Raw genomic sequence first — 27,945 nt, 5'->3', positions numbered from 1 at the left:
AAGTTGTATTTCTACAGCAAATATCCCAGTTAACCGTGACCATTCATTTCCTGTTTATTTCTATTCAGGGAAGGGCCTGGAAAAATGGATGATAGAAGGTAGTTAACAACAGTTTACCTCCTCTAAGTTTAAAATTTCTTCTAGGTCAGAAGTTGCCTTAACATTTTTGAGGAGGCGTGAGCAGGAAATCAGAGCCGACAGTCAAGATTAGAGATTCTTGTCTGAAGAAGGAAGTCACTATGTGGTTTTCCCAAGTTAAAATTACACATTCATTTTAATCTAAATAAATTCTATATACAAAACTTGGTAAAATAAGAGCAGTCTTTCCATATTACCAGAAGCCTCTAATCTAAAGATTTCTCAGGTGGAAGAAATTTGTTAGACTCGGTCCTTTCTGGCAAATTGATTTTTTTGGTCCTGTAGCTCTTCCAGACCTCAGTGAAAGCCTGGAAGGAGGGAAGAGCAGGAGGAGGCTGGGCTAGGCCAAGGTGGCTGTCCCCGGGGCTCTCTCTGTAGCCTCTGCTCCTCGGTCTTGAATTCCTGACGGCTCTATCCACTCCCGTTGCTCTTCCTCTGTGGATGGATGACTTCTGTGCCTCTAGCCCTGTTTCTCCAAGTGCTGAATTCAATTTCTGCCTTGTTCTGTGGGCATTTCCTATGGAGATCCTTCCAGCACCACAAAGACAATACGTCTAAAAGAGAATCCTTGGTCCCCCATCAACTGCCCTTGTCTGACTCCCTATGTCCATGACACCATGATTTCTGCAGTTACCCAGGCACAAAATCTGCCGATTCCTTCTCCAAAACCAATTGCCAAGGCTAAGAGTACTTCTGAATGATCTCTCAAATATGTTTTCCAAGTTTTTATTCCCTCTGTCACAATCTTAGTTCAGGCTCTGATACTTCCTGTGTGGGCACTGTCCCCATACCATCCTAGAAGAACCCTTTCAAATTGTAATCCCAGTGGCATTCACATGCCCTGCTGAAGAAGCTTCTATTTCCAACTACTACCCATGAAATTAAATAGAAATTAAATTTGGCTTGGCATGTATTTATTTGGCCACAACTAACAATGTTTTTGCTATATCTTTTACTACTGTCCTTTTTATCCACATATATTTTATGTTCAAAGACAAGTGGTTTGCCCAGATCCAAACTCCTACTCATGCCATTCCTTCTGCGTGGACGTCCTCCTCCTACTAGTACTTTCTCAGTTGAAGATTTTACCCATTCTTCAAAGTACATCTCAAATACCACACCCCTTCAAAGTCTTTCCTCCATAGATGAAAGAGCGCGCGCTCTCTCTCTCTCTCTCTCTTCTTGATGCTCTGATAACACGTGCCTGTTCTGTGAGTAGGATATCCTTCTGACACTGCCTGGTCCTGCTTCTTACCTGTCCGCACACGAAGGGTGTTGTATTGCTTATTTCTGCAAACCCTGCACCATCCGCCAGTGTGTCTCGTACGCACTAAGCATGTAAGAGATCCATAGAGAATTGACCTCATGGAGAAAATCATAGGTTCGGTGCAGGGAGGACAATTCCAGATTAGGAGTGTTTACAAAAAGAAGTATGGGTTGAGATGACCTTTTCCAGAAGCCAAACCCCTTGGTACACTGATGTTTCCAGTGTGGGACACGGCTGGTCATTATCTCAGCTGCTTCCTCAAGAAACGTTTTGGCAGCCGGTTCAGTGCAGTTCTACTCAAGCCTTGTTAGCTTTACTTGGCAAGATGTAAGCCAGACACGTTAGGGGCTGGGGATACAGTGGAGCATAAGACAAAGATAGTCCCTGTCCTCATTAAATTTTTAGTCTTCTTTGGGAGTCTTTTTTTTTTCCTCATGGGAACATTATCTGTGACTTTATAAAGCATAAATATTTATAAGTATTATGGCTTATATATAATATTTCAAAGATTTACATTATGGATACCTTTGCTGCATTTAAAATACTCCGTAATAAGAAGGATAATTTCTCCAGTTCTTTCCTAGACGTAATGTGAATCTGGGCAGATCATGCATATTTGTGATGATGTCTAACTTGATAGCAACCCTAATTTCACTTATAGAATGCCTAATTACTTTCACAAAGCTAATTAACAAAGATGCTTACAGGTACATACTGGAGTCCCTTCTATATTGGGAACTTGTGTTTACCTTTCAGTGATTCCAGTTAAGCAAGCAGAAGCTAGTGGATAGGTACAGGGGGAGTATGTATGTGCATTTCTAAAATTAAACAGTTTTCAATGGAATGAATATACAATTCAAAAACATATGTATTTCTTGGAAAATTACAAGAGAACAAAACACACAGCCCATACCTGCACCCTGTTCTATACTGGGTGCATCATATCTAATAAAGATACCTTATTAGAATGCAATCACTGTAGGACATATCGCAGGGCCACTTTCTATTTTAGACTTCTTAACCCTCCCTATCCCAAATTTCCAACAAATATGGGTGTGGGGGGCTTCAACGCCTTGGAGTCAGGGACACCAGAAGCCCCTCCAATGTATCGAAGGCTTAGCGTTTCTCTTCGGGACGGTTCTTCCAATTCCCTTGGGAGAGCTAGGGTTCCACAGGCACTGTGACCCTGACGTGCCCTCTGTGGGCGGCTCTGCAAGGCCCCCCAGATCCTCTGTGCGCCCCCGAGGCCCCGCCGGCCAGATGCAGCCGGGCGCCCCTAGGCGCCGGCGGCAGGAATTGCTGTCTGGGTCCCTGGGGCCGCCGAGGGCCTTTAAGTACAGCTGTGCCCCTGCAGGAGAGGTGCCACTGCCCTCCAAGAGAACGGCATGAACGAAAGAGATGCTGGCCGCTCCGAGCGCTCCGCAAGGGGCTACTTCCACGCCGGCCCAAAGCATCACAGGAGCAGAGCAGTGATTAGCAGAAAGGAAGCCCTGGGGCTGTTTCCTTCCAGAGCATGTTATGGGTAGAGCCTTCTCCCGTGCAGAGGCACCTGGCTGGGCGGACCCAGAAGGGGCGGACGAACCATTTCGAAGCCCGCCCTCTCCATCTCATCTCCGGGAATATCCTGAAATGGCTTGCCACATCTGTTTTTAGCCTACTAAAAACCTTTCTAAATTGGGTTCCTTTTAGTGTCTTTTTAACTGCTTGGACTGGTGTCAAGTTATTATTTTGCTAAAAAAAAAAAAAAAAGGTAAGAGGAGCGTATGCTTTTCTAGAGGCAGATTTTCCGTGCCTGGGGAATCCGGGGCCTGAATCACCTCCCAGGCTCTAGGGTCTGCGTACAGAGATATTAAGACCAGTGGTTTGGGGGGACCTGTTGGAGCCCGGGAACTGTAGAACCAGATGCTTCTTTCCTCTGATGGTTCGCCAGGCTTGGCTGCCTTTGGCAGCGCGGGGCTTCCTGCACAGCTTCTAGGACAGGCTGTGCTTCCCATGCATCCCAATTACCTAAGGCAAGAGTTTCCAGCCCAGAAAGCAAGGCTCTGATCAGGCCCAGCTAACTACCTGGGTGCCCCGGCGGCGGCGCTTGTTCCACTGGGCTATGCGTTGGGCCCCACCCACCGGGCGCCGCTGCCGGCGCATCCCCAGGGAGAGCTGCGAGGGTGCATGAGGGAATCCCTGACTCCAAGTGCGAGTGGGGGGGGGGTCTTTGTTGGGTTTAAAATCCACAAACATGAAACCGTACAGAAAACAGTAATTCCAGGATTTTTAGCTGCCTAAAAAAAAAAAAATCTCCGAGGTTGGTCATTTTTAACCAGCCAGCTGACCCCAAGTACAATGAAGGCAGAAGACCCTGGGGGGCTTTATGCACCTGCGGCTGGCAGCACATTACCATCAGCATCAGGGCATCCTGACATCTCCGGAGCAGGTTCTCAAACTTCAGCAGGCATCAGAATGCCCTGGAGGGCTTGTTAAAACAAGCAGGGCTGCACCCCAGTTTCGGATTCCGTGTGGTGCCCCAGAATTTGCATTTCAGACAAGCTCCCCGGTGATGCCGCTGACCTGTGGAGCACGCACGGAGTTGCACGGATTGACAACGCAAGCTGGCTGCGGAGCGCGGCCCTCTCCCGGAGGTGGACGTGAGCCCGGGTGAGGCCCTCAAGCTTGCCCCACCTCTGGCTCTCCATCTGTAGGGAGGGGCTGATTTTAGTCCCTGTATCAGAAGTGCTAAAATGAAGGGAGGGGCTGCCAGATTGTCTGCACATTAGAGGCCCGCAGGAGGGTGGTTATTCAATTCCAAAGTCCAGGCCTTGCTCTGTGCCCATCCAAGCATTAGCAGTTCCTCGGAGCTCCCCGGGTGACTCGAAGTGCAGAGAAGTTTGGGAACCACTGGAGTAAGTGATATAATGCAGTGAAAACATTTGCTCCAGTGATGTTTCATTTAAAAAAATGGATATTCCTCTTTTCTTTTTATAATTAAGTGATAATTTTGTGATCCGGACTACAGGTGACCGCAGGAGTTCAGAGGGCAAGAAGTCCACGAAGGGCCTGGAGAGGGGAAGGGGGGTTCTCTGGAGAAGGAACAAGGACAAAGTTTGACATGTGTGCATGGTTTCTGAAGGGAAAACCAAACAAACAGAAACTCCAGTGGCCCCTTTACTCTTCTGTCCTGCAAACCATCGTCTGGGGACCGGGTGGACTTGGGAGCAGTCACTCCGTTCTTCCACTAGGGTGCTTTGATGAACTCTCACAGGATTTAGGAAACCGTGTCTGTGCTTTGCAGGGAGGCGATGCCTCTCCGATAGAGCTGGGAGGAATCCCAGAGACAGCCAGTTTCCAAGCACTCATTTTCAAGATCATTACAACTGCCGCACAGGCTTTCACGCTTGGGGTCCAGCCCTTGGAATCGCTGTGTTCTCCCATCTCTGGCTGCACACAGTGGCTCAGGGAGCGCAAGCGATCGGCTGGAGAGAAAGAGCTGGCACGGGCTATGGCCGGCCTCCGTCCTGTCCTCTTCATTCCTTCCATTTCTTGTGTCCTAAAGTGAAGAAACGGAAGAAAGGCAGGTGCAGGGACGGCCAGTGACTGGCTCCAGGTGATGAGCTGGATGGGGGCGAGGGAGAGGCTGCACACCCAAGCGCCGGTGCCAGGTCCAAGGCTCTCTGCGGGGAGGGAACTCAAGGCGGATTATACTTTCTTCAGTCTTGCCAGGTCTGTCTTCGGGCACTGATACCAGGTGGGAAGCTCTGCAATGATTTTAGCTACCTTGCCTTTTTAGGGTGCGAGAGGGTATGACGAGGGCTGGGGGCGAGCAGAGAGAACAGAAGCACACTCTGAAACTACCGCTCATTTTTATCCAGGATCACGAATTACTGCATTTCTCCCGGTGTCTTCTGTTCCCACCAACTCTAGCAGCTGGCAGGAAGGAGCCTGGGGCCCACTGTGAAGGTCTATTTATGTGCACTGTGCATGGGTCCTAGGACTCATTTTGCTAAGAAACTCATAGTTAAGAAGGCTTAAGGAACTGAATGTTAGCTCTTAAACTGGGGGCACCATCGTGTAGTCCAATAAACCCAACTGTAAAGGGGTAGAAAGGAGGAAGAAGAAAAAGTCACTGTTAAAGAGTTTTGATCTGTCAAGAGGTTTTCAACAGGCTTTTTTTTTTTTTTTTTTTAACAAGAGCCATCCAAAGGGAGAGTGACCACAGTTCTATTAATAGCTGTGTGCGGGGCCAGCCCAGTACAGCTTTGATAGAGATCTGGGATAGCAAGAGCTAGAACGCTGCTAGAAGCACAGTTACCAAAAAGATCCCCAGCCAGGAGCAGTTGCCAGCCAAGTTTCCAAGGGAACAGATTTATTATAACCCCAAAAAATTTTTACAGTGCTCTCGCAGCCATAAAAACATTCATTCATTTAAATACCCTGAAAATACAGAATGCTTAGGTCTCAGTGTGATGAAGTCATATGGACAAGCATTTGTTTTTTTTCTTGCTAGCTTGTGGTGTTGCAGCCAGTGACTTACACTCTCTGAGCTTCAGTTTACTCCTAAATAATGTGAGATGATAGCACTGATTTCATAGGGAGGTTGGGCAGATGACCTGACATAATGTAGATCAAGGCTTTGCATAAGTACCTGGCTTATAAGAGGTTTCCTAGTTCCTAGTTCCAGACCTGCTTCCTTTGGCCCTGGGCCCTCCCTCAGGCAACATCCTTGAAGACCATTTTGAAACTGGCACTAAATCCCGAACTTCTGGAGGTCTGGATAGTTTGAATTTGGGAAAAGCACTTCACAGCCTGAGTAAATCCCCCTTTCACATCTTCAAGCTTCTGTTGAACCCCTCCCCCCCAAGCTCCTGGGTTTCTATCTGGTTTTCCAACTGCACGTGTTAATTAATATTATATATAATACTTGTAATAACGCACAAGGTCACACCCATATCCATAACATTTGTTTTCATCAGCTGCAAGGAAATGGATGGACTAATATGGACCTTGTGGAGTTGCAGGGGTCATCTTACAGGCCATCTGAGGAATCGGTCTTGTTACTTTTCTCTCTAGTTCATGTGGATGAACGCAGTCCTACCCAACTAGATCAGATAGCATCAGCTCTTCCAAGGAACACATTTATCCAGACGGCTTGTTCCCACCTTATTCAGTAGATTTGGCTTTGCCTTTAGCCATTCCCCAAAGGTAAGTCCTCCTGCCACAGGAGGGAGGCTCTCCATCGCTGAGGACAATAGGGAGTGCGTGTCATGCATTCTAAAGATCATTCTGAAAGATGAGTTTCGGAAATCTTTTAAGCAATGATAACATTATATGTGTATCTATATCTACATCTATATTTATATCTATATATCTCCCGAGGGGACATTTCTTAGGGTGAAATCTGATAGCTCTTTGAGAAAAAGGACCCATATTTTCTCTCACTGGGGTACAATTTAGATTTACACAGGCGTTTACGGGTTTATAAAGTTTTAAATCTGTTGACTGTATGCAAGTCCTGAGACAGTTCTGACTAGACCGTGTGGAAGTTACAATTGTTCTAAGCCCTAGAATGATCTGATTGCATGTCACCTCACACTAATTTTGTGGGGTCACAGTATTATCTCTATTTTATAAACACATAATCCGAAGCTGGGAGAGATTCAGAGGCAGACTAGGAAACTGAAGGGGTCCACATTGTGCCTTCAGTGTGGCCACGCCTGCGTCTGAGCTCAGGGCAGTGGTATCGAGGCTGTCCTGCCAGCCATTCAGACAGCCTGGAAGCCACTGCTGGAGCACAGAGAGGAACGAGCTGTGGCTCTAATGCTCGTGAAGAGACAGGCATGGAAATAACAAGTCTAACTCAGCACCACATGAGAGGCAAGGTTAGTAGTCATGAGCACATCTCCTGGAGCCGCCCTCCTTGGGTTCAAAGCTTGGCTTCATTTCTCAGCCGTGTGACCTTGGGCATGTTACCTAAGCTCTCTGTGGTTCCATTTTCCCATTTGTACAATGGGATAATAATAACCGTTTGTGAAGATTAACTAGATTCTTGTTCGTAAAGCTCTTAGATAGAACATGCTTGGCACAAGTAAATGTTTGCTAAAATTAACAAAATGAGAACGGCTATTAGAAGTCAGAGGAAAGAATATTACTTCTAAAGGAAGAGATTCAAAGCTGCACCAGGGAGCCCACATTACAGATGAGATCAGAAAGCTGAAGTGCCGTCTCCATGGATGGCTGGGACGGGGAAGGCATTCTAAATGCAGAAAGCTGGCAGAGGCATCTCTAGGAGGCCCGCGTGGTCCTGAGTACCTGTCGGGGTGGTGGGGGGACAGCAGTAGGAACGGTCCCTGTTTCATGATCTCCAGCTGCTTCTAACACCGTCCTAGTTGAACTTTGGTGCTGTTTTAAAACAGCAGAAATGGTGTTGGGATAAAAGGTGGATGTTGGAGAAGAGGCGGAGAACGCAGGAAATGGATTTCTGCAGGACTAACATCTGTAAAGGGGACTAGTCCCTTTGTGAGAGTGCCTGCAATCCCTGGAACCACCTCAGGGCTCTCTGCCGCCCAGCCAGCTGCCTCCATGCCCAGGTGGGATGGGCTGCTAAGGGCGGAGTGCAAGCTGGATGTGGGGATGCAAACATGAGCCGGCTGGGCTTGGGTGACGACCCAGGTTCACGTGTCAGGCGTCTCTGTCACCAGCTGTGGAGGAGAGAGTGATTGGTTGCCTGCAGAAGCCAGATGAGGTGATTACCATAATGGATACACCGCAGGGTTCCTAGAGGTGAGCTCAGGGACTTGGCCTCCTGCCTCTCCTGGGCTGCCAGGATATGACCTCTCTGGCTTATTTACAGACCAGAAATGTTCTTGAACACATGACTCCCAATACACACACACACACACACACACACACACACACACACACACACGTTTTTCTAGGCAGAGGCACAAAATTTATTTTTAAGGACCACCAATAAAAAAAGTAACCTCTCTAGAAAATCACATTTAGTGATGACACAGCATGGTGTAATGGAAAGAGGCCTGGTTGGCACGCAGGAGAGCGTGGGACTAATTCTAGCTGTATTACGATCTAGCCATGTGACCCTGTGAAAGTCACAGAAACATTCTGGTCCTCAGTTTCCTTATTTGAAGATGAGGAGAGTACGGTCATATGACTATTCAAATTATCCCAAATTTGATAATTATCCCGATTACATGACTCTAGAATGAGGTTTTTGGGAAGCCATATCGCATAGTAGTCAAGAGTGTGGTTCTGGAATCCTAATCGTGAGCCGACAGTTGCTAGCTGCATAACGTCTGAAATCTTCAGTTTGTTATCTGGGAGGTGGGGAGAGCATAATGCTTACACCGCAGAGCCACAGTGAGGGCCTAAAGACCCACCGCGTTGGCTGGCGTATGAGAAATGTCCACTAGCTCTTAGTGGTAGTTGTCACTGTGCCCCCTTACCATTGGGCCAGCACCTCCGTGGTTCAGAAGTGTAGCATGTCACGTGCTCTATTGATTACAACAGCTTACACTCTACGGTTGATGCCAGGATTGGGAAGACAATCCGCTTTAATTTCAGAAACACGGATCTGGGCTAAATTCCTGTGAGATAGTCCGAGGATATGCACCTGTTCCAGTGAATCTCTTTGGGAAGATCAATGGCTCTAGGGGTTAAGGAAGCCCCAAAGAGGAATGTACATGAGTTACTGGCTTCCCTGGCCTGTTCTTCTGTCCTGTTTCTTAGGTTATCATAGGAATTGCTAAACAGATCAAGAGACTTTGAAGAATTGAGGGGCGGGGATGGATGACCTACCTAATTCCTGACTGAGCATCATGTAAGTTATCCTGAGTATGGGCAATATGTGATTCAGCCAGCTGAATGGACTGAAACTCCCACAAACCCACTCTTGATTTTGGATTCTCCACCCTATAACAAGAATCTATGAAAGAATCGATCTTTGGTGATATGATGAATGTACCTCGCCTTTCTAGAATAAAAATTCTCTGTCCATCAAAAATTTTAAGGGATCAGGGTTCTGTATCTCAAAGGAGACAGTCTAAAGTGAAGAGAGGTAAACCCCAAAAAAGAGAAGCTGTGTATGGTCATAAAACTGCTCACTGCACTATTTGGCCCTCTTCTCTGGAAGGAGCCCAGAATTTACTCACATATTTACTCAGCCAGATAACCCCAAGCCTTGAGGGCAAGGCAGAGCAGGGCCTCAGAAGATGAAATTGGCAGATCCAGAAAGTAGAGAAGGGAAAAAAATTTTGCATTTGAGATAGGACATCACTTACTGTGGGTTTCAAAAAAATTACCGAAGAATAGGATATAACTGCAGTGTGCAAAGTGGGGGAAAAAGCAATTTTCAGGTGCTCATGTGAGCAGAACAAAGGTGGAGGGCTACTGCAGCCCTGAAATCATCCCATGTGCCATCTGAGCCCACAGCCGAGAAACTACAGCGGATGCGGCCCGTGTAGGTACACACGTGACCGGGGCTGTGCTATAGAACTCTCAGGCTAGGATGCCCTGGCCCCAGGCACCCTGTCCATCTGCTGCACACGGACGCTAAGAGCTCTACAGACACGAAGGCAGGTGCCCACCAGGACAACTGCAGATCAGGCTCGTGGGAACGGCGTGAGTCGAGAGAGGGTCCAAGGCCAGGCCAGGAAAGCACTGACTCTTCAGGAGCCCAGACAGAGACCAGCGTGAGGACTTTCCAGGGCGAGTCAGTTGTGGTAACACAGCGAGCGACAGGGCTTGACGGTGGTGACCAGGAAAGCCGGCATCACCGTGGGGTCAGCTGGAGAATGCTAAAGAGCTGAACGACACGCCGCTGGCCGTCACCCAGGGAGCCAGGAGAGCGTGTGCTGAGAGACGCTTGGTATTCAGACCTGCACATGTGCTTTGATCCTGCAATATCCCGCTCCATGGCAGGGCTGGAGATGGCTGATAGGAAAGCGTCAGAGGACTCCTAGCAGGGCAAGAATCGGCTCCAAAGCCTAATTCACAACTCATTGTCCAGTAGGTAAAAAAAATCACTTCGCCTTTTCAATTTTTTTCTAAGAGACGTAACGGATTAGGCTGAACTGAGAATTAATACAAAAGGGTTAATCAGGTAGGCTAAATGTAGATTTATTTCTGTCATAACCAACGGAGCCGCAGTGACCTTCATTCACACCCGTAACGACCTCGTTGTACAAAAATGTGTGACTTTAGATTTCAGCCTGTTCTCCCAACACGGATGACAGCAGGGAAGGAGGGCAGTAAACAGAAATCTCCCTTGGATCAAATAAGTTATTTTGCACTAGCTTATATATTCCCTCTTCCACTTCTTCAAAAAACACTTATTGACTAAATTCCAATACTTTCTATGTGTCCAGCCTTTCAGGATTCACAGAGGAGATAAGCTAGTCTTTGCCCAGGGGCCTGTCACCTGGCAGGGGAGGGCAAAATGGTACCCAAGGATGCTTTGTTGCTTTTGGTATACAATCGTGTGTCATGCCTCTAATATTGGATTGTCAATGTCTTAAAGACAGGGATCCTCCCTTCTGTCCTTCTGGCCCCCCACCCCCAGCAGGTAGAGAGGTCGCCTGATACCCGCACGTGCACCAGGAGAGCCACAGGAGAGACGAACAAAGACTCTGAGGGGTTAAGGTTTCTGACATGGACCACAGCAGGGAAACAGGAGGTGTGTGAAACAGATATGAGACTGCTCTGTCTTCCCCATGGAAAATTCATTAATTCATGTCTGCAGTTAGAACGAATAGCAGTTGGCTGTTCTCAACAAGGCAGAATGCATTTCTGAAACTGAGGGACGGATGTGTGAGCAAGGGAGTGTGTGTGTGTGTGTGTGTGTGTGTGTGTGCATGTGTGTGTGTGATGAATATACCTGGGAAGAAGCTTTTATCAAGTGCAGGGATTGTGAAAGTTATGGAAGAGTAGTCTAGTCTAGTTACCCACGTGAGCAAATGTGAGAGAGGGGAACAGCTCCCTTTTCAAAATGCAGGTACGTACACACACACACACGCACACCCATGCACACACTCTCTCACACAAACACAAATATTTATTTACAGGAACATTATCAGAATGCATTTTCCAGAAATTAGGGTGAGCATTATAGGTATTAAATTTTACCTAAGAAACCTCATTAAGCCTTAAAATGCAGTACTTCGTAATTTGAAGCACATAATAAGCCTTCGGTAAAATTGAAGAATAAAGTTATGTGGTTTTCTCCTTGTTTTATTCTGAGAGTATTTGTTTTCTTTTAGTCTCACGTTTTTCAAACTCGTCCCCCAATTTAGTAGTCTTAGTGGAATGAATTTGTTTTAAAGTTGTGCCTGTTTTTCCACATCTTTATACCACAGTTTACCTTTCAATTAAGTAGATTTGCTATCCAAATTGGATTGATGGACATTAAGTAACAATGCTGATTCTCTAACGGATTTGGGGGGAGTAAAATAACTATTTCTATGCACCAGGAGATAGTCTTCCAGATGCAAAAGTCACGCTTGCAGCTACACAGAACACGATGGGGTGTGCCTAGATATCTTTATTAAATGCTGGCAAGAGTTCTCTAAAGGAGTCCCATTCTCCCCCAAACCCCTGTCCTGCTTCACGCAGGGGACAGAGGTGGTACCACTGATCGGAAATGTGAGATTGCTGGATCGTGTCCCTTGATAAGCCAGTGGATGGTGATAGGCAATTTCGAGAACTTCTGAAAAGAATACCTTCTCTCCAAATAATAATTTACTGTAGTCCGATGAGATCATTTTGAAAAGAAAGTTTATAAATTATAGACTGAGCATCTTTTACGGTCTGCATAAATTAAACATAGATAGAACACCAACAGGATTCGTCCCCTCAGTACCCACACACTGCAATGTTCCGCTCTAGAGCTACGAAATCCATGTCTACCGGTGTGGAAGAAATGGGAGTGGACAGCTCTCTCCCGAGGAAGCGACACTCATGTCTTTTTCCTGACTCATCCCCTTTTGAAAATCCAGACTCCACACTTTCCTCCTGCTGCTGGTGTTCAGAGCGGACGCAGGGAGCGCCGGGGAGGTCCCAGGGCCACCGGCATTAAAACAGAGCTCAGCTGCAGATGCCGCTGTTATTCAAACAGATCTCGGAGCCAGCACATAAACAATAAACATACACATATTCTGCATATAAACATGGAAGTTTAGAGCTCATTGGGCCCACGACCCTTCATGTTGAGGATGTGTAAACTAAGGCTGGGCGGAGAGAACTGGCTGGCCCTCGTGTTCCCCTCTGTCAGTTCTGTGACCACTCCGGCTACAGGATTCCCGCGCAGCCTGGCCCTTCTTGCCGCCAACCACATCTCGCGGATTCCCTTCCCTATTCTTACCTTCTTCCTAAGACAGGAACATGTCAGCTCCTACCCCAGGCCAACCCCCTCCCCTGCGTTCTTGGGCCTCCCTAATACAGCTATTTCCCCAAACTCCTCAAGTCTTTCAGCCCACGGCCTCGCTTATCATCACCGGGAGAATGAATGTTATTGGGAGAGGGTGCCATTCCAAGGTTGTGGTTTATATTTTGGTTCCATTTATTCAAATGCATCCTCATCTGCCTCTGTTCTCCTGGCTCAGAGGACAAGATGTCAGCCCTCATAAGGCTGAACTGAAGACCAGTGCTCTGCATCCCCTCCCTCCTGTCCTCTTGGGAGAAAAACTCCCTTGACTGTTCACTTGCTAATGTTCAATTTCTCTCTCTCTTCTGATTCTTTCCTCGACACATAAACATTTCAAAGGTCTTCCACCTTTAAAATACCCTCTGATTGTTAATGCCCTCTGCCGGCTGCCATGTTTCTCTGTCTTCCCTTCTCAGCTAAGTTTCTGACAAGTTTAAACTCAGTCTGTATGTCCTCATTTTCTACTTTGGCCTTGACCCTGCGGACTGGCTTCAGCCCTTCCCATCTGTTGTGAATATATGTTGTTGGGTCACTCGATCTCCCTAATGACTTCCTTTCAGGGAACTCGTTTTTCCTCATGGGGTGACTTGTCATTTCGGGGCCCTGGACAGCAAGGGATGAGCATAAGAATCAACTTGGAATAGTCAGATGCCCTGTCCCTGTTACGGGAACCCCAAGCACATTGAAAATGGCCCAAAAGTTGTCCACATGTGTCCTCTCCATACCAGCACCTTGACCAGACTGGCTGTGAGGTTCGTCTGCTCACTGGCCCTCTGGACTTGGTGCCTTTTTTCCTGTTTGCAAGCCTTCTTCTTCTCATCAACATGCTGAACTCCTAACGTTGTTTCAGTAAATTTCCCTTTGGATTCAATTAGCCTGAGTTGATTTCTGTTGCGTACGATCAAAGGACCCTAACGGGTCATCCTTCTGAAACTACTCAGGCAGAAGGTCACCAACGACCTTTTCCTTGTTACATCCAGTGACTATTTTTCTGCCTTTAGATTACATCCTCTCTTCCTGCAGCATGTCCACTATGTCCCTTTCTCCACGTCGCTCTGTCACTCAGTCCTTCAGTGCACATCCAGCTCTCCGCGCTAAAGCGTTCATTCGCTCCATGTTCATTTTGAACACATTTCTGCAGTTTCCCTTAGGGGACCTGTGGTTCCCTCTGCCTAGAGAACTCTTCCCTCCCTTCTTTGCTGATTGAATCCTAGCTGCTCCTCTACATTCAGCCCCATGCATGACTTCCTTTGGGAAGCATTTCTTGACAAACCCCTCCAACCTCAGCAACCAGGCTGATGAGGGGCTTCTTGTAGGAAACATCGTGGCATTCTGAAACCTCTGTCATAGACTTGAGTCACCCTGTTTGCTTCCCCATTCCTGTGGACATGCTTAATTTATCTTTGCAGCTCCAGCCTCTTGTGTCCATACACGCTGATGGGTGTACAGCCCTGGCTCGTTCCCCAAAGGAAGCCCCTTCACCTTGTCTGTGACTTTCCTGTCCCCTTGCCCCTTTCTTTTCTTGTACCTTCAATTTTTGCTTCCAGTTGCATCTTCTTTTCAGATTCCTAACTATCTCATGTGTGGGCAACCACCACCGCCACCACTCACACACTCAGCCCCGCACTGTGATCACATCCTAAGCTTTGGTCGCCTCTAGGTGCTGCTCCCTCTCTTCCTTTGATTTACTTCTCCAAGAACAAGCTACTCTACTGTCCTTACCACACACACGCAGAGCCACTGTTCCATTGCCACTGTGTTCATGGTTATCACCTGGTGTGTACCAATGACGGGGCAGGGCAGGGGGCGCCCTGTGCAATTGTGGAGAGAACATGGGCTTTGGAACAAAACATTCTAGACATTCCAGCTCTGTGCCCTTGGCCAAATTATTTAACTTCACTGAGACGTCCTTTGCTAACTTTGAAAACAGAAATCTTTGTATGTGTCTTCGAGGGCGCCCATGATAACTGAAAGAAATAAGGCTTATTGAGTCATTTAGTAGAATGCTTGGCATAGAGTAGGTGCTCAATACATTTTGTTGTTGACCTGTCTTTCCCTTGAGGTACCTGGCCTCTCTGCAGCTTTTGTCAACACTGCTTACCTTCTCCTCCTCGTTGAAACTTTATCATATCTTACTCAGGATTCTGGGATCTCTTTGTGCGTGCCTTATTTCTCTTGTACATCATTTTCAGCCTCCATTCTGAGCTCCTCTTTCCCCGTCTGCCCCTAAATAGATATTCTCTGGTGCTCTGTCTTCGCTTCTTCTCTTCTTTCTCTCTCTACTTTCCCCCCCAAATGCCATGCTCCTGTTACAGTGGTAACCATTTTGCATTATAACTTTTTTGTTTGCCTGTCTTTCTATCCCTTAGATCATGTCCTATCTTTTCATCTTGCTCTCCCCAGTCTAGCCCAAAGCCTAGCACATGGCAGATGCTCAGTAAACAAAGGGAGAATCACACATTTCATAGTTAGTCTCTATGTCTTCATCTCATGTATCCCTCCAGAGCTTTCTGGAAATCCCCCACACTGTTCACTCAGCGTCTCAAACTCAGCATGCCCAAAATGAATCATGTTGATTTCGTCTTAAACTGGCTTTTCTTTTTTTTTGGAGGGGAGGTGTAGAGAGAAGAGTTACTCTTCTTGGTTAATATTCTTCACATCAATCCAAGTCATAATGGTAGAAACCTTGTTCATATTTCAGTTCTTTTCCCTTATTAGCATCCCCAGATGACACCCAAATTGTGTGTCTCCCATAAATTCCCAATGCCACTACCACAACTCAAGTCCACATCATCTCTCACCGAGAGTCTTGCTTGTCCAACCTGACTTGTCTCCATGTCTTCTGTCACCTTTCCTTTTTTTTTTAAAGATTTTATTTATTTATTCGACAGAGATAGAAACAGCCAGCGAGAGAGGGAGCACAAGCAGGGGGAGTGGGAGAGGAAGAAGCAGGCTCATAGCCGAGGAGCCTGATGTGGGGCTCGATCCCATAACGCTGGGATCACGCCCTGAGCCGAAGGCAGACGCTTAACCGCTGTGCCACCCAGGCGCCCCCTTCTGTCACCTTTCTAACCCTTTCTGCAGTGGCTGCTAGAACTGTCTTTCAACAACACTAATTAGAACATACGATTCACCAGCTTGATGCCTTCCATTACAACAAACCCCGCCACTCCCTGCATCTACATTTGCCTCCTTCTCGGGATGCCACAGCTAGCCTTCCAGCCTCAGTTAGCTGCCCTTCCCCAGAAGCTCTCACAGCTGCATCAGACCACTCGCTCTTTCCCATCTTGCCATTTGCTCCCTTTCTCTGTGTTTTCCTACAGTGTTTGTGGCCCCATTCCTCCCAGACAGACCCAGCTCCTCGCTGTGTTCTCCATGATGTCTCCTATGTTTCCTTGGGCAGAATTAGCCCTGCACTGGTGCTGTCATCCTTCTGACTCACATGTATTATAGCTCATTGCTTAAATGGTTCTTTTTTACCATTTTTATGTTCCTTGGGGACAAGTGCATCATAAACATCTTTGTATTTCTTAGTGCCATGGATACAGTAAGTATATCATTACATGTTGGAGATGTCATGCTGGAAAGGGAGTAGAAAGCTTACTTTTGGGTTAATTTGTGAATAAAACAAATTGGGCTCATTCATTAGTTTTCCAACATTTTAAAGAGGGGAGCTGAGAAAACCTTTGGGCAGAGAAACCCTCAAAGGTTCAGTGGGACAGCTAGGGAGTCACCCTTCCTGGAGCAGCTGGATGGCATGGAGGGGTCCACAGAGGGTCCCTCTCCCGCTGCTGAGAGCTCAGTACCAGTTAGTGCCTTGCTTCCTGGGTGATATGCTGGGGGCAGGTGCCATGAAGTGTGGCAGTGCGTGGGTGGGATCGTCACAGGCTAGAGTGCCGACTTTGATCTTTTTTCCCCTGGTTTTACTTTAAAGTTATGGATGAAGGTAAGGCTTGAATCAGCTACATTAATATGATCATTGAAATGGTTGATGGTAGATCGAAATGGTGAGGAATGTTTGTTGAATGAGTATAAATTAATCAAAGGCTAATACTATAATTACTCAGGTCACAAAACATCAATCTTAAATATCCAGTTCGTTAAAAAAGATCTATAAAAAGCAATAATGAGAGTTCAAGACAGAAAAACTTTAGTAATGTCTATAAAAAGAATTTGTCTCTTCCCTTTCAGGCACAAGTTTGATGTCTTAGAAGAACTCGAGAGATATTGTACAAATATTATTGGTATTTTGTACTGTTTGGCATTACCTAGGTTATTCTTACTATCAAGCATTATTTCCACATTTTATAAAGGGGCAACCTTGCCTCTCTTTTGCTTCTTCCATTGATTCTGGATCTGGTGGCTTTTGGAGAGAAGCAGGTGTTCTTTGTTGTATGTGACAGGGGCACTTGGAATCTTAATATACCTTCCTTGCATGTGAATTAGAGAGTTAATTCTGACAGTGTTCATCTTAAGCTTCTTTCTTTTGTTACTCTTTTAGTAACAAATGTGAAAGAAATCCCAAGTCAACCTCTTTGGGTTGATCATAATCTTCAAAACATCCATTTTGGTGGTTCCATGCATCCTTTATGTTGACAGAAGTTAACATCTCTGGCCTTGACTTCTCTTAGCTCCAAAACACTTTATCACCTGATATCAGAACTCTTCAGAGCAACTCAAAAATAATTTTCCTATATGACTATGAGACCTCATTTGGATTTTTAATAAACAGTCACATTCTAATGAGGTCTTCATAAAACTGACTAAATATGTTTAGAAATCATTAGCTTAAATTACCAGTGCAAAAATCTCCTTTGGGAGTCCCGCCGATTTGGTTATAAGATTTTTGGCAGATGGATTAGTACAACAACACAACGGAGTTTCTGAATCTCCACACAAATGGTGTAAATGGGAATGCCTGGGAAACAGGCGACTGGATAGAAAGCTCCATGTCCCTCAGGTGGGTTCATTAAAGAGGGAAAACAATCACAACACATTCCGGAGCAATTTAAATGCCAGGTGTGCAGCCTTCGGCAGGTGCCAGGAAAACTGACAAAGGTCCCTTCCCAGAACACACGGGCTGAAAGGGGATGCGCGGTGGTGACAAGGAAGTCTTAGATAATGACAGGTCCTGGCAGATGTACCGGGGTCCCCGCTGGAGGGAAGTGCAGCGTCTGTGTCTTCTGCACCAGGTGCTGTGACAGGGAGGGCTTCCCAGTGGCTCCAGCACGGGCAATTACAGCCGCCTAATGCAGAGCGCTTCAGGGCAAAAATCCGGGGAAAGCGGGTTCCCAGCTCTGACTTAATGAATCAGCAGCAAGTCTGTGTAAACAAACGGGCAACTGCCTTGCTCATGCCTAATTCATGAAGGACACACCACGTGCAGTAAACATGTTAAGTAGGTAGCTGTTGCCCTTAAAAACCATGTCATTTTGATTTCTTCGGCGGTTTGTTGTTGCTGTTTTTAAGCATGGAAAAGGGGGAAGTAATCTCTAAACAAATGAGCGGGATTAACAATGGGAAGTGGCTTGGAGAAAGGGTAGTGCGTTTTCCCAGAGGGAATGTGACCTCCTGTCAAAACCCCCAAATCCTGCCAGGCATTGCAAGGACAGATGCCACTGAATTCATTACTAATTGAAGACAGACCCATCCATGTTGCTGAAGGTAACAAGGTGAGCATTCTTCAGAGCTGACCACATCCCCACAAACCTGGTAAGGATTTGGAAGGATTTATTTATTTTTTAATAAGCTTACCAGACCTAAAATTATTGAGTGTCTTTAAAGCTATGGGCTTACATTTATGGGTAAACCTGAAACCTTGTTACCCTCTCCCCTTCAGCTGCATACTTTTAGCTCGGACTTCCATGGTTACTTGTCCGAAGGAAGAGTTTCCATCACAAGAACCAACAGTGGTTACCCTGGATGGGGTGGGTCCAAGTGCCTGATGGAAGGAACAGACCACCACTGCCTGGCCTTTATTTTTTATTTTTCCAAAGCCAGGTAACTCAAATTGCAAATGCAGATATGTACAATGGGAGGTGGTGAGTAATTTTTAAGGAGTATGGTCACGGTGAAAATAAGGCACCGTGCCAGCAGTCTCCAGATATCTCTCCGCTTATCATACACAGGCAGTCTGCAGATATTTGTGAAATGAACAAGGATTCAGAATCCATCATACATACATTGCAGGGAAAGAAGCCCACATACACAAAAACAGAGACAATCTTTAGCTTAGCTCTTTCATGTTAACCTAGCATAGGCTAATTGCTCTCTGCCACTAATTTGGAAGAAATCTCCATTCATTTCATTGGGCAGTTACTGAGTACCAGAAGGCAGAGACCAAAAATTCTGGTGACGTTGAACATTTTTTTTTCAGTAGTCATTACTGCTTTCACAGCAGAAGACTGGGATGAAAAAGGTAATTATAGACACCACTGTAGATCTTAGGTTCGTTGGTGGAAAGGTAAGGGTGACACTAATACGTATATTTATGAGGTCCTCAGACTGGGCTGGGAACTTCTCTAACCACCTGACGCATAGAAATTCACTTAATGTTTACAAGAACCCTATGAAGCAGGGGCCATGACATCCCCACTGCCCAGGTGAAAGGTGGGCGGCCCCTTTTAGGCCAGGTACCCAGTGAACACCTGCCACCCCAGGCTCTAAGCCAGCTCCCCTGCTCTGTGTCCCAACAGAGGGAACTGAAAGACAGGAAAGAGTTTTTGTACTTTCAGGACATAAAATACTGCTTTGTAAGTTTATACTTCACATATCGGTCTCCTGGTATCTACCCCATTGTCTTATCACTTTATATTCTTTATTGTACAGAGAGTTTTCCATAGGGACATGGTCAAATGTCCCTATTCTTTTGTTCGCACGTTGAACATTTCATATCTTTAAACCATTCCTTAAAAAAAAAAAGGTCATAAATATTTCCCATCATATTTTCTTCTTAAAGTTTTAAAGCTTAATTTAGTTAAGTTTTAAATCTTAATTTAAAGCTATATTTTGGTCTTTATTTGGTATTCATTTTTGGGTGTTTTATGATTTTTTTCTTTTTTGTCCACACAAATAATCAAATGTCCCAACCAACTGATTGCGAAGCTCATGCTTTCTCCACCTATGGCCATAGTCAACATCTGGGCTATTTTGACCTGTTGGTCTATTTCTCTCTTCCCAATTTGTGGTACCTATAATTTTCTATTTTTTTCTATGTCCTTGTCTGGTTTTGAAATAAAGGTTATACTAGTCTCCTAAAATAAAATGGGAGAGCAGTCTTGCTTTTCCTCTTCTCTTCAAATAATTTTTATAAGATCCGGATTCTCCATTTCTTGATATTTAGTAGATCACACATGTAAATACGTCTGGGACTGGTGCTTTTCCATGGGTCAGTTTTTAACCATAATTCACTTTTTAATTAATGTCTATTCAGAATTTCTGTTTCCTTTTGAGTAAGCTTTTGGAAAATCATATTTGTTAAGTAACTTACCTAATTTACATCAATTTTCAAACTTACTGTGAGTTTTTCATATTATCTATTATGATAAAAGAATCTTTATCCTATTCCAAATATTGAGAGCTTTTGGCTTTCTATTTTTTACTCCAGATTGCCAGATGTCTATTTCATGAATCTTTTCACAAAGCCTTTTTGATTCTGTTGATTTTTTATTATTGATTCTTTGCTTTTTATTTAACAATTATCAGCCCTTCTATTTATTGTTTCCTCTTTTCTTTAGTTGTATTCTGTTCTTCATATATCTTCTTGAATTAGATGTTTAGTCTCTCTTCTTTTCTAACAATATTTAAAAACATATACCTCCAGTTAGGTACTATTTTATTTGCATCCTACAAGTTTACTCTCTGGTACTTTATGATTCACAGTTCGAACGATGTTTTGATTTAAATCAGGGCATTTTACTTTGACCCATGAGTTGGTGGAAGTGCTTTCTCACCCAGATCCTCAGTGAAGACTGATCTGCCTCCTTTTTACTTTCCGGTTCTCATGCCTGGCTGGCTTTCCCCCTTCCGCCTCCCTCCACCTCCCCCTGGACTGTCCTTTCTCTGAGTGTCCATCTACTTTTTGCAGGCTTAGCTTTCATGTGGCAGTCTCAGTTCAAATTCCTAGTCCTGCAAAGGCCTAAGACACTATCTCCTGTTCTCAGTGGGCCGTAAAACCCAAAATCCAAGATTTCGAAGGCTGAGGGAACCTCCCCCACTCCCTCCAAGCCTGACCCGCCCCATCTGCCCAGCCTGCAGAGAACAGATGCCATGTCCACTATCTGTCTGGTCCTCACTCTTCTGGTTTCTAGTAGTCTCCTTTTTTGAGAGCTAAGCTAAACATTTTTAACATGTATATTTACATTTACATGTGATTTATACATATATTACACGCAAACATATGAAAACACGTATTTCTATTTTATCCAGAATTTCTAGATGCTCATAGGAGGAGGGTTTTCAGATTAGTTTGCTATTTTTGCTAGAATTGTAAGTATCTCCCACTTCTTAATGTCTCTCTTCTTAAGCTGTACCTCCTGATACTTCTGAAAAATCCTTTTTTGGAAGCAGCTGTATTGAAGTATAATTGATATACAATTACAACATACAACGTTTCATGGGTATAACTTGATGAGTTTCGACATATGCGTACATCCTAACGGCATCACTATCATCAAGGTAATAGATAGTATCTGACGCCTCCCCAAGTTTCCTGTGTCCCTTTGTTGTTTCATTTTTTGTAAGAATACTTAACATGAGATGTACCCTCCTAACAAATGCATAAAACCATATTGTTAACTATAGAAGCACTGTTTTCCACAGCAGATCTCCAGAACTTATTCATCTAGTGTAACGGAAACCGTACCCACTGGACATCAACTCCTCTTTTCTCCCTTCTCCCAGCCCTTGGCAAGCACCACGGGAGGCTCTGCTTCTAAGAATGTGACTATTCTGGGTAATTCATGTAAGCAGAACCATGCATTCTGTGACTGGCTCATTTCACTTTGCGTGACGTCCTCCAGGTTCGTCCACGTTGTTGTAAATGGCAGTTTTTCCTCATTTTTTAAGACTGACCGAGAATCCTAAGGAACAACCTGTGGATCTCTAAGCTGCCCTTGCTGCTGAGGGTCAATCTCACAAGGTCAACCTTCTCTAAGAGTTAACGGGCTCTGGGCTGGAGCACAGCCATGGACCTACTATAAAATCAAGCAACTGCGCCCTGTGTACTTTCCCATTTTTAAATTCCACTTTGGAAATAATCCTACCACCACCGAGGTCATAACTAGGTAAGCATTTCTTGGTTAAACAAAAATAGTTCTCATTACCAGTTCCTCCAGATAAAGTAATACAAGACTTTGGGGGCGGATGGTGATCTTTGTTTGACAGGTTAAGAAACAGAGGACCAGGAAAGTAAAAAGTAAGCGAGAGGAGATGCAGGAACGCCCCGCTAACGACTGCACCCAATGCCGTATACTGCTTTCAGAGTCAATTTTCCTGAGTTAGGGAATGCAGTCGTGTCTAATGCAGTGCCCATTGAGTTCTGACACCCAACAACAAGTGTTCGTGCTTAGAGGTGTTTTTGTGTGCTCAATATAGCCATATAACAACTGCTTTTAAATCTTGAGTGCCTTTCCCGTCTGTTGCTATCGCAACAAATGAAAGCAATTCAGTCTATGTTTACTGATAATTTATAAGCAAGTGCAGCAAGCGGTAGGAGGAGGTACAGTGCTTCATGATTGCTGGAGTGCACATAATACTTCAAAAGCTTCTTCTTGCTCAACCTCATGTTACCAACTGAGCAAGGCACATGCGGCCATGCAGGTGGAAAGCCGACTTACCCTTCCCACTTCCACGAGGTTGGTCACCATTATGATGCTTGCGGTGTTTTCATGCCACACCATCCTCCAGAAGTCATAGATGGTCTCTTGCATTGGTCCTGCAGCAAAACAGAACACAGACTTTTTTTTTTATTTTGTAAGTTTGCAACTGGAAAATTTCTGGGGCTTGCAAGTGAGCTGATTAATACCCACAGGCAGTCCCCTCACTTTTCTAGATGGACTTGGCTCTCCTCTCTAGTGTTGATGCAAATGGGAACTCTTTCTCAAACAGCACCTATAGAAATGCTGAATTTTTTGTTCATGGTTGAATTTTCTCATGTCATCAAACGTATCTTCATTTTAGCTCTTTTTACCCCTCTTAAACTACTGCTGTGAAAGAAAGTTATTTCTCCATCATTTAGCTATTTATCTCCATAATACTCAAGAGTGAAATTTTAAAAAATGGATAACATTACTCTTCCTGCTAACAACTGGCAGATATCCCAGGGAAATGGTAGATAGAATGAAATGAGCCTCTATAGGAAAAATGGCCTTTTCTTGTTTCTAATATTTTTCTTATTCTGTGCTGTCAGATTCTTTTTTTTTTTTCCACCTGACTTCCAAAAGTGAGAGAGAAGTTAGACTTTTAAGCAGTTGTACTTCCTGTCACTGAACGTGATCAGCACCTTGGGCTCAGCTCTTGGGGTCTGAGTATTTAAAAGCTCTTTTTTATAGACTGGGAAGAAAAAGGGGAGAGAGGCATTACAAAATGCCATTTCTATAGGTGCTAGCAGGTACAGGAAGTTGGAATATAAAATTTCTTTGAATCCAGATTTGTAAAAACCCTAATCTCTACCTTACGCGCATGCATATTTGAGGGTATAAGCTTCACAGTATAAATCTTTATAAGACAAGCAGAAATGCAAGGAAATGAGAGGAGTGTAACTTCAAAGGCATGAGAGTCACATGATACGTGTGGAATCATACAAATGTTCAGGCACATGCTGGGACCAGGACCCAATCGTACCATAGGATCTTGACACTGCAGATTACTGGATTTGAAACTCAAATATTTGGATTTGAGATTTTCCTCTGCCTTTTAACTGGCTGTGTGATTTTGGACAAGACAGCCACTGGGAGCTTCAGTGTCCTCATCTTTCTTTATCTACATACTGATTTCAGTAACGCTTCTCAGAGTTATTTTGAGGACCATGGAGTTAACGCATACTCAGGCATTTTATAAATAGCAGAGCATTAGAACAAAGACAAGGTGTGTTTCAAGATATTTATGAGTGGTCCTTCCTTGGCTAAGGTTTGGAGACTGAGCAATGTTGGCACACCTGGGGGCCCCCTTCAATCGCCTTCCATTCCCCTTGACCAATTATCAGCTGGTTCTTGTGTAATTTTTCTTCTCCTGCTTAACACCAAAACGTCCTTCCCTTCTGTCCACAACACAAAATTCTATCATTCCTCCTTGCTGCTCTGACTACACTCTCGTCCTTCCCATGAAAACTGACTCTGCCTCCTGATGTCTCTGCAGCTTGTCCCTGTAGAGGACCATGCACACCACCTCTCACGAAGCTGCACCTGCCATCTCAGCCCATGTCCCTTGGCACGTGTGTGCCATTCTCCTGATGTATGGGCTGAAGATTTTAAGGACTTCAATCGAAGGTTACAGAGGGGACAAGTAAACATTGGATCCTCTCCATTACTACCTTTCTAGCTTGTGGAGAGAAACATTCACTGTGTACTGAACAGCTTGTCGCTTATTCACAAGAAAAAAAAAATACCCTGAGTCTGTCTTTGTGTAACCAGAGAGTCTTCCCAGCATAACCCCCAAACAAAGGGGTAGCCCAGACACTTTCCGCTTCTTTCACTAGATGCACAGGCCTGTGTCACCTACTCTGAAAGTTCCAGAAACAGTTCTGACGACAATGGCTATAGTGGATGAATCAGATACTCCAGCATCATGGAAGGCGTGTGTCTGCAGAAAAAAACCTATTTCTCCTTCACTGCCTGGCAGGAGTCACCCCAGAGACATTCCAGGCTGGGGGCAAGTTCCCAAGTGCAGCTTACTTACCCCTCCTTAGCTCTAGACTCCCCTGTGATTATTACTTCATTCCAGTTTCCCCTGGAGGGAAACACAGCTGTTATGGTTTACTATAATTTCCTTACATGCCTTATGGACTACCTGGGAATGCAGGAGCTCAATGAATAAATGAATCAGTCTGTATGCATATGCATAAACTGTATTATTTATTATTAAAATGCATTAAAAGATGTCTGAATATTAAATTATATTAATATATCATATTTGCACAAATCCCCTCCTTGACTGACGTTTCAGAGATTATCTGTAGAAGCTGGAAAGCACATAGGTTTTACTCTTTTCCAATTCATTGTGGGGGGGGACATCTTTTGCAAGGGTCTCTTCAGAATGAGAGTGATAATCACGCGGGCTGCAGAGCGCTGTGACAGAAATGCTCCCAACCGCTAAGCAGGTCACTCCTCTGTTTCTCGGACTCAAGGCTTTGTATCTCAACTCAGCCCATTTCCCTAGGTAACCAGAATGCCATCCTGGCCTCTAGTAACTGTTCTCTACCAAGGGCCATGGTTCTCAATTCTGGCTGCATATTACAATTATTGTGTAGCTTTTAAAAAACTTTGAGATCCCCTAGTTCCACTCATGTCATTGCAAATGGCAAGATAACATTCTTTTGATAGCTGAGTAATATTCCATTATATATATACCCCACATCTTTATCCATTCATCTGTCGATGGACATCTGGGCTCTTTCCAAAGTTCGGCTAGTATGGACATTGCTGCTATAAACACTGGGGTGCATGTGCCCCTTCAGATCACTATGTTTGTATCCTTTTGGGTAAATACCTAGTAGTGCAATTGCTGGGCTGTGGGGTAGCTCTATTTTTAACTTTTTGAGGAACCTCCATACTGTTTTCCAGAGTGGCTGTTTTCCAGCTTGCACATGCTAAGCAAAATAAGTCAATCAGAGAAAGACAATTATCATATGATTTCACTTGTATGTGGAATTTATGAAACAAAACAGAGGATCATAGGGGAAGGGAGGGAAAAATAAAATTAGACGAAATCAGAGAAGGAGACAAGCCATAAGAGACTCTTAACTGTAGGAAACAAACTGAGGGCTGCTGGAGGGGAGGGGGGTGGGGGATGGGTAACTGGGTGACGAACATTAAGGAGAGCACATAATGAGCACTGGGTGTTATATAAGACTGATGAATCACCGAACTCTACCTCTGAAACTAATGATACACTAAGGTTAATTAATTGAATTTAAATAAAATTAAAAAAAATTCTGAGATCCTAACCCAAAAGTCTGATTTAATTGACCTGGGGTGAGGTTAGGTCTGGGTGCGTTTTCACATCTTTCCTGGTGGAGAACTGCAGCTCCATAGCATCAGGAACGTTTGGCCTCGCCTTCCAAACTATCAGGTGGTCTTACAGGGAGGTGTAATGTGCAACACCAAAGACTTGTTTGCTTTGAATCTACTGATTAGTCTAACTTCGTATACCAGCAATTTGAGTCAAGGAATCCCATTTCTCTCCGATTTAGAAGGAACTTCATGCAGAGAATGTCATCTAGGAACATGGCTATACACCAAGAGGCTGAGGCAGTTAAGGTGATAGGGTTTTCTTCTTTCTTTCTTTCTCTTTCTTTCTTTCTTTCTTTCTTTCTTTCTTTCTTTCTTTCTTTCTTTTTCTTTCTTTTTTTTATGTTTACATAACTACATATGGGTTATCTGGAAAACAAAGGGCATTTTTAAGCATTAGTGGCTCACTTTGTTGATGATATAAATGGTAGTCTTGATGATATTTTACCTGCTGATGTAAAAAAAACGATTGGAATAGATGAAAAAAACAATTAGGATAAAAAAGTTAGACAAAGGAAAAAAAAAGATTGGGATAGAAAAATGAATTAGGTCATTGTTCTTTTCCATGCTAAAATTAGGACAGGTATTCAGAAGAACTAAAACAGCTTGGGTTAAGATCTGAAAATGAATTTGAACACAAAGATTATTCCAAGTTGATCTCAGAAAGAAAAAAAAAAACCATGCAAGGTGAGGGTCGCCGTCTCCCCTGGTGTGGTTTTTGTCTTGGTCTTCCTCGTCTCTTCTCCCCTCCCCCTGTGGGGTACGTATGCTGTCAGTATTTGAGAGCAGCCCTTGCTGACACACCGTGTGACTTTCTCCCTGACCTGTCACCTTCTCCCTGACCTGGCAGTTCACCAGTAAAACTGCTCGGGGGCGGGAACTAGAAAGTCTTGTTTTCTTGGCTAATGAGTCAAGATACTTTTGAATGCTCACTCAAATCTTGTTTTTTGTTTTTGTTCTTTTTGGAGGGGGGGCAGAAAAGAAAAAGGAAGGCACCCTAATTCAAGGTTTTTAAGGCAACATTAGTCAATCCTGTTTTTCTTTTCTCTTTGAAATTAGTCAAATTATACTGAATAATATATTTCAAATTATTTCCTGAGATCTGGATACATTATGACTCAGAGATCTATGTCTTCTAACAAAATAAAAAAGCAGGCCAGAGGCCAGGGCGGTGTAGGCTTTACTGATCCCAAGAGCCACTCCCTTTGATTCTGGCAGATTCTGGTGGGGTCTGAGAGACCCTGGCCACTGGAAGCCTACTGACACATGCCTGGGACACAAGACCGTTACCCCTGGCACTCACGCCCTCACAGGGTTGAAATTTGGAGAGGAACACCAGGGGAGGGTCAGTAGTCCTCTGTCTCCCAAAAGCTGGTGTGGCAAACGCCCTTACCATGAGGGCGGTAATAGGTCACTGGGATTGCACCCAGGCTGGATAAATGACTCCTAAGACAAGGAATCTACAACAGCAGACAATGGACTCTGAAAACCTCCCTTGCTCCAGGGACCGAGAGTGGTGACCCACAGCCACGGTGACCCTCAGCCCCGCTGTCTGATTTCTGCAGCATGTGGCTGGGTGGGAGCCGGAGACTGCTGTGGCCGTGCCTTACAGATGTTTGTACAATAGGCAAGAAGGTTATTCTCAGCAGTCGTCCCCTCGTGGGACTAAAGCATTTGAAAGGTAAGGTCTCAAAATTTCAATATCAGGCCAATAATACATTCCATTTCCCTCACAATGGTTGGCTTACGCGGACCTCTGCTGAGAAGAAAATGTATGCGGGGGCCATTCTGACCACCACCAAGCCTGGAAGGAACAGCAACAACAAAAAAGGTCAGCGAGGACTACAGCGCAATAAAAAAAATTAAAGGCAATGAAAAGCGTAAGTGAA

The 27,945-nt window shown here is 44.7% G+C and overlaps 1 protein-coding gene across 4 annotated transcripts in view; it reads right to left on the bottom strand.

The window, feature by feature from the left end:
- The window catches only part of PTPRM (protein tyrosine phosphatase receptor type M), a 745,411-nt gene that overhangs the window by 31,420 nt on the left and 686,046 nt on the right, over window positions 1-27,945 (bottom strand). For all 4 annotated transcript variants that reach the window (XM_087869969.1, XM_087869970.1, XM_045781827.2 and 1 more), the window contains one exon: window positions 22,667-22,764. In XM_087869969.1, the coding sequence (XP_087726095.1) occupies window positions 22,667-22,764 (98 nt within the window). The remainder of the gene's footprint in view (window positions 1-22,666; window positions 22,765-27,945) is intronic.

The sequence above is a fragment of the Ursus americanus genome, chromosome 19 (genome assembly GCF_024610735.1).
Source record: "Ursus americanus isolate L20-20 chromosome 19, mUrsAme1.1.p, whole genome shotgun sequence".
In the NCBI taxonomy this organism is placed as follows: Eukaryota; Metazoa; Chordata; class Mammalia; order Carnivora; family Ursidae; genus Ursus; species Ursus americanus.
The sequence above is the reverse complement of the archived record's forward strand: the minus strand, read 5'-3'. Positions and strand labels throughout refer to the sequence as shown.